General features: G+C 45.9%; 1 protein-coding gene across 1 annotated transcript in view; it reads right to left on the bottom strand.

Moving 5' to 3' along the window:
- The window catches only part of fto (FTO alpha-ketoglutarate dependent dioxygenase), a 114,732-nt gene that overhangs the window by 51,419 nt on the left and 50,597 nt on the right, over positions 1 to 12,716 (bottom strand). Inside the window, 1 exon segment of the mRNA XM_084541973.1 lies at positions 11,176 to 11,303. Within this exon segment, the coding sequence (XP_084398099.1) occupies positions 11,176 to 11,303 (128 nt within the window).

Here is a 12,716-nt window from a genome sequence, read left to right as displayed (position 1 = left end):
CACACTGGGAACAAATCAAAGGTTTTAATCAGCTTGCTACAGCACATAATGAGGATCCACTAAGCCCCGGCTATCAGCTGCCATCGGCCACTTAGTTGTGCCTTCAAAGAGCTGATTTTTCACTTCTCCTACAACAAGCTTAACACAGTAGCTAGCGAAAGTGAACACAGTCTGAGCGGGCGCAATAAAAACTGAAAAGTGTAAGCGATGTTTCGGCAAGTGATATATGTGCAGTAAAGCAAAGAAGCAATTATGTGCAAGTGGACAGGACAGTGCAGCCTCTGGGAAAAAATGCGTGGGAGCTGAACGCACCCTATTTGTCACTACTGTGATTTACAACATGGAAATACTAGTTGTCTCTGGTCTTAGTTGGAGATCACATGAAAGTGATATGATATGCCGCACCACAGCCCATAAATTTGACAGTACACGCAATGACCTTAAATACACTGCATAACCTGTCTCACCACGCCACACAACACTAACAGTTTCTGTATCAGATTTGACTCTCGCCTCGAGTTCACACACACCTAGTAACGCAACGCAGAGCGCACCTGGCCCGGCCACACCTGCTGCGGAGCAAAAGGCAATCACATGAATCAGTCAAGTCGGTTACAGCCAGACTGGTCCGCAGAACTGCAGGCAAGCACGAATTCTTACTCAACCATCCAGGTGTGCGAGAGAGAAGCGGCGCGGGGAGATGCACAGAATGTGTGCAGGTGGGCCTCCTGTTGCAGTTTCTGGCCTCCTGGCATGGCTCTGACCTCTGAGAGGAGGAGGACTCACAGCTCCAGCCCTCCAGCTGGAGAACGGATGACCTGAGAACTGCACAAACTCAGAGACTCGTCCTGGTGTCCTTGTCTTCTTCCTGTCTGCCTGCTGCAGTGTTTCCTGATCGGGGGGGGGGGCATGCAGAGCCGGGTCAGCCTGCCTGAAATTATGAGGCTGGATGGATCTGTCCTCCTTCAAATCACTTCTTAAAACATAGTATTTATTGGCTTGATATTTGCTTAAATACACTTTAATAATCATCTTCTGCATTTTTTTGTTTATAATATAAAGAACATACGCTATCTACACTATTACATTACATTTAATGAAAGTTTTGTGCATATGTGTAGAGATATACACATGGTTATTTATTTTTAAGCATTTATATGTGCTTCAGTGAATAATATAATATGCTTTTTAGGGAATATGAATATACAGTGTGTGTATACATGTGTAGGTTTGCCCCAATTAACTGTATACACGCTCATTTCTGCCAGCATCAATCTGTCTAAACTCTATTACTATTAATTACGCTTATGAATAACATTATAAGTCGGTCGGTCAAATTGAAAGCCACATCTATTTCTTGTCTGTCTAAAATAATGCTTAACAAATGTAGGCATTTTTTTTTTTCACTGCGTAACTGTGTAAAATATGATAACAATATACCCCCCAAGCGATGGTCGAACAGAATGTGGCTCAAATAGACGGAGAGGCGCCGTCCCATCTGTGCCAGGGGTTGCCATACATGTCAAACCTAAAGCAAGCTAACTCAAGCCTCTGTTATAACATCCGGTGCAGCCTGCTGTAAAATAAATGATGCTGTTAGCTGCAGTCTCGCAGGTGAAATGTGCTGCTGCTACAATTATTCTAATGCCAGCATGCCAGAATGCCAGTGCTACCAAATGCTGCTGTCAACCCAGGGGTTTAATTAGTTTGGCACGTGTGCCACTTATAATCACCTGCCATTACCAGTTCTGGCTGCATCTGCTTACACGTCTGTCAGGGCCGGGCAGGCTGTGTATGTGTGTATAGGTTGGTGGCTGTGTCGGCTGGCGGGTTCGTCAGTGTATATTTTGGCAACAGAACACAGGCCTCAACAACCAACCTGCAGTCTAGACACAAAGGGTTCGCCGGCTCCAGCTCTCAGCAGTGCCTATGTATTTATATACACATAATTATGGAAAGAAACGGAAAAGGTTCAAACACCTGCGCAACTGCTTTTAAGTGTATATTAAACAGCTTAGTGAAATATTTGTCGACCGCGGCGAGGACAATTTTATTAGCAGTACAGACTTGTCAGTTGTCCATCTGTACAGATGCATTGTGAAAACAGAAGGGAGCAGGGCTTCGTGGTGTCAAACTGCACTGTGAATAGAGCTACACCTCAGGCTGAATACATCACATTGTGATTTCATGAGAACTGGAGGAGGAGGAGGAAGGAGGGGAAAAAACTTCAGGGCGGCTAGTGAATCTCGACCCAAAACAGGAGAAATGGAAGTTAAAAGTGAATCGTTCACTCCCCCTGGCGTAGCAGTGGCTACCTCTAGGGCTGGAGGAGGAGGAGGAGGAGGAGGAGGAGGAGGAGGAGGAAGAGGAGCCCCCTGGCTCTCACAGTCATGTGACCACTGAGCGCAATATCTGAAGGATGGACCCCAGGCTGTATATTTAGCCATTCATGTGTGTCTGCGCATGTACATACATGACTCCATACATTTGTGTGTACTGTATGTGTTTGTGCAGCAGAGCTCATATGCACATTCCCACTGACTCACAGGCTCAGTTCTTCAGATTCACCTAGGCCTGCTGCAGTACAATAGCTCTAACTACCCCTATTATTTCAAGAAAGTTCCCATTTAGCACTAAACCGAGGCTTCGATATTGTGCCGCCTCGAAAACATCTGTTGGGGACTTGTGTGGCTACACTAATTACAAATATCTGCAGTAATCCGCCGCCGATAAGAGAGTCATTACTCCACCAGACATTTATCACTATGGGATTGATGACCCATTTCAGAGGCAGCCTTTGTATGGGGAAGTGAAATCGCTGATATCCCTTTTATCCTACATCACCGCTGAAGCCATCCATTCGTCAGGAGGCAAGCTAGTTAGAATTGTAATTAACAGCTATGGACTTTGGCCCTAATAGAATTTTTGTAGGAAACTGCAGATTGACATAGGAGTTTCACTGTTTCTTCTTTTCTTACTAATTGACACTTTGAGTGGCTGTCTGTCGAGTGCTCTACGCTGTGTCGAGAAAGTGCCACAGCAGCACCCCGCCGTCTTCCAAATGCAGAATTCCTGTACATTTGTAAATATGTAAGCATAGGCATTTTGAGATGTGCATGCACAGGCACATTGCTTCAACGCAATAATCTGTCACAAAAACAAATCTGCAGGTCGGACATTAAATATGCACTTCTCTGCTCAAATACATAAGTTATGGGCTTCCTTGCACTTTTTTTTTTTTTTCATATTCTCAAGCACACTCGCACATCCACCCACCTACACACGCAAAGAGTGGGGCAGCAGATGATCACAGTAGGTAAGGACTAAAGGTCTGGCCACCTGCCGGCCACGTCCCGTCTCTGTAGCGGTAATGAACAGAGACAGCTTGGGGACCGCCCTGCGAGCTTGTCCTCCCTCCTAGTCTCCCTGCTTCGGGGCAGAGCTGGGGGCCCCGGGGTGACAGGGACGCCAGAGATGTTCCACACACTGACAGGCAGGTCTTACCTGGCCAACCTGGTGTACACATTGGCCCGGCGACACACAACGCGGGGATGCACAAAGACGCGTCATCTACATATATGTGGACACTGTAAGTGTTCACATGCGTTCACGTACCTATGCATATGCACAAAATGAAGAACACGCCCACACACACACACACATACATATTCGCCCACCCACACACACAAGCACACACGCTGACCCGGTGTAATTCCTCCAGCACACGGCTACTGACAGGAGCAGCTGCGGCCGCTACGGCAGACAGATGAAATTTTCATAACTATCTCCTCCAACTTCCATCCTCACCTTCAGGATAATTTATGACCTGCCTGCCAGCCTTGAAGAGACAATATGCTTGCTATGAAATGAAGTGTTCCAGCAGTGTAGGTTATAATTAACAGAGAAGGGGAGAAAGATGTGTGCATGTGTGTGTGTGTGGAGTGGGAGGGGTGAAAATGTGAGGGGGTGCCCAGGTGGGGTGCACGGTGCATAGGGTGGGGATAAAGGAAGGTATGGAGCATGTGGTGCACATGCATGTGTAACGTATGTGTGTTGGGTTTAAACGGCACATACATCGCTGCTGTGATAGAGTTTTATGAGGTTTACTGAGGTCTGCACTTCTCACTATTCCCCATCCTGTAAAGTTGGTACAGTTTTAACTAAATGTCGGAGGAGAAGGTTAATTGCTACCAACCAAAAAACAAACAGGATTGAGACGAGATAAACTGTAAGTGGGGTGTTTTTGGTGAGCCAAACCTCCATCGTCCCATAATGCCATGTTCTCGCTGTTTGTTTCACATGCCTGCCACACATCCTCACCCAATCATGCTCTATCAGCTCTCTGGGATGTTGGGTTTGACCAGAAAGAATGTCCTGGTTTTCCCGACTACCAGTAAAACAGGCTAAGCCACCCCCACACCCCTTACCACATTGTTTTTTCCAAACACAAATCTTGTTTCCATATTAAAAAAAAGCAGCTTTTAATGGGCAGCTGTCTCTGCGACAAGTGTGCTTAAATGTTTGTGGGACTTTTAATGACATTTTTAACTCTCTCTTTCTCCCTTTCTGTGCCTCATTCCGTCGCCAGGCTCTTACTCTCAAATGCATAATTATGAAATGGCCGTTTCCATTAAAACTTGTACATAATTTAAAGCACTTACGAGTCAAGTCGAGGATAAGCAGAGACATTTAACAAAGAGAGAGTGATACGGATTCTTGCCAGTTGCAATCCTTGTATTCCCAACCCTAACCACAGAACGAGAGAAAGCATGTATCTCAGCGGCTAATTACTGACTCGCTTGGGAACCAGGCAAGATGGAGGTAAGTGCATATTTACATGGGTAGGACTTGTTTGTACAGTAAGTAGACAGTAAAAAAATAGAATCATCAGTCATCTTGTTCAAAACACATTCCTGCGAGAATAAGACATAACTCCAATGTACTTTCCAGCCTGGGAGCAAACTAGGATGGGAGGATGACTGCTACGGCAACAGCAGCTGTGAGGTTCTGCTGAGGTCAGGACATGTCATGCATAACTGACTGATTGCTTAACAGGGGTGGGTGCATGGGAGAAGAATTTATAATTTACATCCAAGCGCACACATGCACACACCTCACAGACACAGGCCACAGGCGATCTCGGTGCACAAAATGTAACCGGTCCAGGGACCACACAGACATGTTTTTGATAAAGACAGACAAATTAGACGACAGCTTCTCAGGCTAACCACTGCGCTTGCGCTAATTACAGGCTGGCCGGTGATGAAAGAGGCAGATGACATGTCCTTATTTGTTTTCTCCTTCGGTGCCCTGAACCAAGTAAACACAGCAATGTAGATGACAGCGAATGTAGGTGGTACGAAAACGAAAAAGCAGCACAGACAACAGAGACAGAGAGCGTGGTTGTGGGTTGAGCATTCCGCCCGACGCACACACACAGGTGTTTGCCCACCTATGCAGCGAAACAAACCCTTAAGGTAAAGAGAAACAAGGGCAGAGCCAGCGAGACTTTTGGCTTGTAGCTCATGCCAAGGAAAACAGACTGAGCTAGCTCTGTCTGTTCTGCTTGCAAAACACGACCGCTGTTGTGGGGCTTATGAGGAGGCAAACGTGAAGCTGCTGGCTGGGAGATCTGATCTAACCTGTCACCTCGAGTTGCAACTTACATCACACTGCCGTGGTTGACAACATGCCCGGACCGACCCGCATCCCCCCCCCCCCCCCGAAACCAGAACGTTGGTTTATGATGCTAGTCCATACACAATCGCCACCACTGCCAATTAACCTGCGTATTAACAGCTGGATGGCTCCTTTTCTTCACCGTACCCAACAAGCTTTGCTTCCAAAACCCATAAACATAATAAGATAAGATAATCCTTTAATTTAACCCACAAAGAAAGAAAGTCATGCAATAAGACATAGCTTATTAGAGCTGGGTATCGCTACTGATTTCCTGAATTGATTTAATTCTGATCTACAAGGTCCCGATTCAATTCAGTTAAATCTTCCATGTGGCTTTGCTTTTGTCCAGCTCTTCTCTGTCGTCATACTTTTTAAATCTAATCAGCTTTCGAGCCTGACTGAGCTCGCAGAGTTTGAGCTTCTGTCATGTTTTGGATCTCCCTCACAAGTGGACTACTATCATTGGGCAACTAGCCATGCAAAACCAGTCTGGTGAGACTACGATGAGATATCTAATGAGCGGATGCAGGATATGGCATACATTTCATATCCAGGGATTTTCTGAATCACTACTGAAACCTAAAAATTTAAATCCGTTTGAATGAAAATTGATTTTTTTTTAAACCCAGCCCTAACGCCAGTGTTCGAAAATTTCCCTCTCAGTCACTAAAGCAATGACAGATGAACAGATGACGACTTTAGTAACTTGCCTGTGGCCATGACAGTCATCTAATATGGGGTCTCTGTTTTTTAGGAAATACAGAGGTTAGTGGCTACACTAGACAAGCCTGTATTCTGTCTGTCTTAATTGTGGACACGACACTGACAATCTTTCCAACTCCCATCTGGGACAGAGGGACCTCCATTGTCTCCCAACTCCCTCTCCCGCCCCAGTGCAGGAATCAGGGCGGGGTCTGTCAGGGACAACACAAAGGAAATGTCACCACTCCTGGAATGAAGTGCCAGCCGACGAAGGTCTCTCTCCTCCTTTTTCTGTGTCACTATGCATCTCCACAGGGGTGCAACTGGCTACTGACAACACTGGAGGGGTCATCCCCGGCTGGGCACAGCTTCACCCTCGGCTCTCTAGCCCCTGCTGGCCCCCGGTGACCCTTGGTTTTGATGACAGACTGGACCTTTTGTGTAGCGGCGGCCTGTCCAGGTGAGGACAAGCGAGGATGACAATGGCAGGAAACATAAAGCCGATGGAGGCTGGGAGACAGCCCCGCGGGGTCACGGGTCAAACTGGACAGCTGAGTGACGGGTGCAGCTGTGGATGCATGGACCTCCTTCTCTATCCTTTAGCTTCTGCCCGCCATGTCAGCTGATGTTTCCTTTGTCTTGGGATAAAGCCCTCACTAACTCTCAACAAGTAGGAGAAAAGTAATAAACAGTGGCAACAGATGTACCACGCCACAGATTCTGAGCGTACATCTATTACAGTGTCACCCCAACATGGTCAGGCTTTGTCAGTCTTGTCAAAAGGTCATTGAAAAGGAACTATAAAAGGAAATCTGACAAAAATTACAAAAAAAATGTTGCTATTTTAAACTCAGCTCGGAGACAGAGCTGAATGTTCTCTAATTTATGCACAACTTAACAAAAGAAAAAGAAAAGTCAAGAATCATGATGCTTAAGAGTAAGAAGAGCCGCTTGCATACATTTATTGTGTGGTCTAATTGTGTTCAATGCCTCTATGATCTATATACATCCTCTTATGCATTGCTGCAAAATTTGCATGTCCACCCTCGTCACTTGGTAAAAAACAAAAACGGTGCCAACTCTTTTTCGGTAACAAACTTGTTTTCACTTCCCACCTTTGTTTTCTTTTCTCTCTAATCTGAGGAGGACTGTGGCACAAATGAAAAGGCCCATTTTAAACCTAGTAATGTATTACCACCCCAGTGCATCCACACTACGCCGATTCACACATCCTGAGCTGTCCAACTGTTTCCGATGCCAAAAGGTCAATGGCTGCCTACTCTCCTACCGGCCCACACTGAGAGATGGGAGGACTGGGCGCGCCAAGTCAGGCACAAACCCTGCTCTGGGTCATAAACACCTCCGCCTGTCTCCCCTCCTCTGTCCTCCTCCGGAGAGGTGAGTTGGGTTTGCACTCTGTTAATGTTTCACTACAGGCCTGCTCGCTTTTACACTGGCCCACTGGAGAACAGACAAGGGGAATGAAAGAGGGGTAGTAAAGGATAAGAGTGGATAAAAGAGCAGGAAGAAAAAGCCATAGAGAGGGCCAGATGGGCACCTTCACAGTCCATTTATCAAACCCAATGTGGCCCTCCCCTCCCCTCCCTGCTGCTCTCATGTCCTAAACCCCCATGTAATTCTGTAATGATTTTCATTATCATATAATGACCTTACAAAGCCTACAGCAGTTTGCATGGTCAGTACAAAACTCGCAGCTGTTCTCTTCAGTATTTGCTCGCCGGCTGTGACAAAGCTTTTTTTTTTTCTGTTGGTGAGGGCAGTGACCTCTAGGCTTCAGAAGGTCAGCATAAGGTCACCACATCCAGGGGGTTCAAAGGTGACCATAATGTAAGCTTTGAAACTGAAGACAGCAGCAAACGTAGTACAGTAACTATTTTAAGGTGAGAAACAAACTACAGAGGACTGTTCATTTCTCCAGGTTCATACTTTCAGGGTGAATCCTTTGTTACATGTAATTACGTACATGGGAATCATGATCTATGAATTTTTAAAACCTAAAGCCTCCCTGGTGCCACTGGGATGTGCCATTTCCTATCCTAATAGGCCTGTTCCCTGGAGGTTGTGTCTTGCACTTCAATCTGCACTTCCTGTGTGGCATCATGAAACAGCTCTACTGCGGTACAGTCATCCACCCACATAATAATCCATCTATTTCCATGGTACTCACGGGGCATTTACCAAAGGGACGCGGAGGGCAGCATCTATCAAAGAATTCACCCTGTGCATCGGGAAAACCCAGTTACCAGAAAAGCTCATAAGAATAAAAAAGCTCTCATAACTTCGTTGGCTCGGAGTGAATGAATGGACTGCTTCTGCTAGCACGGTGTGCTGAGGCATCACTCACACTGAGTGCCTATAAGTCACTTGTGAAGAACCACTGGTCACCGGGTCCAATTCCTCTTTCTTTCCTTCTTGCTAGAGCTAAAAATGCCCCAGAGGTAGAGAATGGCAGCTAGCAGGCCCACGTTCCAGAGCACAGAGTGCCGCCTTAACTGCTGTTTAAGAAACAAAAGTCAGCGAGAAACTTAATCAATCAGTGCTGGTTGTTTATGTTTACGGGCCTCTAGCAAGAGTCATCAATCATGCTTTTTTCCCCCCCTTTTCCATCCTTTTTGCGAGTATTATGCGCTGAATGGAAACCATGGAAACAAAAGGCGGTGGTATGATAAAAGCTTGCCTGTTGAATATTTTCCGGAAACCTAATTAGGACGCTAAATATAAAAAGGCAGCAAAACGAATAACCAAATTAATTTCAGGAGATCCATTTGGCGAGTGCTTTTATGAAAATAAATGATGGTTTGAATACATCTGACTGAAGAGAGCTACATCCTCTCACTGTGTGTCTTAATCCGTAGCTTATTGTATCTTTAATTCAAAACAATGACTTCACCTCTTAGTTGTACGCACAAAGAAATTCAAAGTTCTCCTTCTTCCCCATAGAACTAGCAGGACAATCCTTGACCCTCATTGAATCTCTTATCAGTACCAGTGCGTCCCACTTAACATTGCACATAGCCATGTGTTTAGTTTTACGCAAATGCTATCTGTTGACAGCCACTTGACAGGATGACCCTGGCTTTCTTGTAAGTGGGGGGCGGTGGAGGTTAGGGATAGACATTAAATGTGTGTTAAGGGAAGAGGAGGTATCAGGAGCAGCTGGAGTTCAAACACATTGTGTGGGATGCTTGCCCTCCACCAAAAACTAATCTAATCAGTCTTTCACTGCTGATAGAGTAAACGTCTGTCTGCCCCGCCGACAAGGACTGAGCATTTCCTGCCCCGGTCTGTGATACTGGTTGTCAGGATCTTAGGGTGGGCTGAGCAAAGTCTGGGGTAAGACATGGTTAGTAGGTGGCAACGTCGCATTGTGGGTGGTGGGGAAACCGCAATTGTGGTGGGGGACGGAGCTGATGTTGGTCCGGGGGTTGGCGAGATGGTTTCTAGCTTTCAGCACGTGCAGCTGGAATGCGCTATCAGAGCAGGCCCTACATCAGAGTTGTGAGGCACTGGGCGTCGACACAGCCAAGCAAGGTGTGTGGAAACAGCCTGTTTACAAGGCTCATCTGGATGGGACACAGCCAAGGGTCAACTAGAGGGGACAACTGAAAACAGAGGGGGGCCGTGGAAAGGAGAGGGCACAACCACAGCGGGAAGTTGACATATATTTCTCAAAAGAAATGATGCTGCTTTCAGGGGATTCCGCCCCTGGCACTCTTGCGTTCTCTAGGCTCTGGATAATGTCTGGTCCAAAGTTTGTGTGTTTGTGTGTGACACTGAGGTCAAATCTGTTGATAAAGACAATAAGCAGTGAAACATATGTGAATGCAGCGCTAGCGTATACATGCATGCCAGTGTTTGTGTGTGTCTGTGTGTGTCCCCGCTGGTGCTGAGGGGGAGAGTGACTGAGAAGATGAACAGCTAAAATAACACGGTGCTGCATGTGTGAGGCCCTTCTTTATCCAAATGAAAGGCTGGTGTTCTAATCCCTGCGCTCCCTGCCCTTATCTGGGAGGAAGGAAGTGGCCGGGCTTATCCAAGACACACGTGTCACTGCGATAGCTGTGATAGCTGTGATAGCTGTGATAGCTGCCAGGCCCAAGGACCACAAACAACCACCAACCACACTGTTGTAATATCAAAGGAATTCACATCAGCTCTTTTAGAAGGAATCATCTAAATCAAAGTCAGACTGACGTGTGATCACAATATGAGCAAAATATGAATAAATTACTTTTTGTAATTGCTATCAATCAACTTATGAATAGCTTTGACTGTGAAGTGAAACTGGCGATGATGCTTAGTAGTAACCTCTGCTTGTGTAGCTAGCCTGGCATAGCGTGTCTGAATGGGATCTCATTGTGGGGAGTTGGAACTGTTTTAGTTATTCAGTCTTGACCATGAATTTTGGATATGGTTTCACTTGAGCAAAACAGGAGTTAGAGCTCCATATTTTATGTTGATGCATATTATGAGTGTCACTTGTTAGCTACGAGCATTCATTAGGTTTCATAAAGTGTATCTCTTGCATTTTCAACCAGTCTAATTATAATAAAAAAATACTGAACAGAATACATAAACGTTTTGGATATGTAGTGAATCTATTTCATTCTGGTGCAAAAAACAGTACAATTTAACATGAAATTTGTGAAACTTTCATTTCCGTGCCATGGTCTTTTCATTTGAAATACTCCTTATTGCCTCTCGCAAGAGACAGAAAGTTACTTTTCGAAGAATAACGAACGAAACAATGCCGGTGGTACACTGTGTTACCTGTCTCTCCATGTCTGTCTTTGCTGGTGTCTGTCTGTCAAGGCAGACAGCAGGATTTCTGCCATCTCCCTCCTTCCCTCCCCTGCTTGGCCTTCCTCCTCCTCCACGGTCGCCAGGAAGAGCATAGTCTGAAAAATAGCAGCGGAAGTGTAAAATGAGTCCATCAAATAGATCTGGAAAGATGTGTAAACCTCAGTAGGACCTGGATCTTTGAGGGAAAAAAAAAAAAAAGCTTCACCCCTGCCATCATTTTCTATAACTTCTTAAAAACAGTGGCTAAAATCACGTTGCTCGGTTAAGCCTCACTTCATCCTAGAATAAGACACGTCCAAACTATTTTGGCTATTCAGTCTATTTAAGAGCATGGAATTGAGTGGAAAAGACTACCTTAAGCTATTCCTGCCATCCTTGAGCTTCTATCCTCAGTTTAGAAATTACACAGCTCTGAGCCAAGACTCAATTATAACATCCCTGGGACGGCAGCATACAGTAAGTCTAGTATAAAGTCAGTTTCACATCAGAGGATGGGCAAATTACACCCAATATTAGAGTGTGAGTCAATTAATCACGTCCTGCACAGCACAGTGTAATGTGTGAGTATCCCCCTGTTGAACATGAATTACAGGCCGGCTTAAAGTGTGACGTGGCACATCAGTGCTAATCGGGGACATCCTAGCAAACCTTCCCCTCCAAGTCTCTGCAGCCTCTAAGCTGGTTGAGAGGGAGTCAAATGAAAAAGGATCTGGCAGCCCAAATTAAATGCAGTGCTGTCAGCCACACTCAAATCCCTCTTTCCCCTCACCGTCTCCCTCTTCTTCTCTACCCTTCACAGACTCTCTCCCTCTCTGAATATCCTTAAATGTCTCCCCCTCCTTCTCCCAGCCTCTGAGAAGTGATGGATCTGTAACTCTGACTGACTCTGACGCCTTGTTAAGAACAGTCTCTTCCTGTCACATCCACCAGTCAAGCGCGTTCATTTCTTCCCATTAACAGTCACTCGCCTCCCCAGTCATCCAGCTTTCTTTTAAAAAAAAAAACTACAATGTAAGGGAGCCTTCATTTCTTCTCCTCTGCCTCTTTTTTAATCCCTTTCTGACAATCCACCTGTCCGTCTTAATTCACGTGGAGATAGGTTTGATTGGCTGTGTGTGTGTTTCCAAAGGAGAGGAGTAATATGCTTACTTCCTCTACACCACACAGGACAGGTGTCAAAACATGTGGCGGCGTGTGACTGATTACACCTGACTCAGAGGAGACACCAAAGATTATGGTGACCAGGAGGAGGCAGGGCCGGCTGTACTCCCTATGGAAACTGTGCCTTTCAGTTTGGATCAAACCCTGTCCTCCTGGGATGAGTGACAGGCTAAGAAAGTGCCAGAAAGTGCATTCAGACTGTATCACCATCTCAGCTGGTAGACATCACATTGCCAGTCTGGCCGTGTAGCACAGTTTCAATGTTTCACGCGGAGCAAGTGATTCGCAGTTGATCTGAAACCCGCTCTAACGCGCATCTGGGCTTGCTCCAACTCTTCCTGAAGCTG

This window comes from Chelon labrosus, assembly GCF_963514085.1.
Source record: "Chelon labrosus genome assembly, chromosome: 3".
Classification (NCBI taxonomy): Eukaryota; Metazoa; Chordata; class Actinopteri; order Mugiliformes; family Mugilidae; genus Chelon; species Chelon labrosus.
This window is presented reverse-complemented; position numbering and strand designations above follow the sequence as displayed.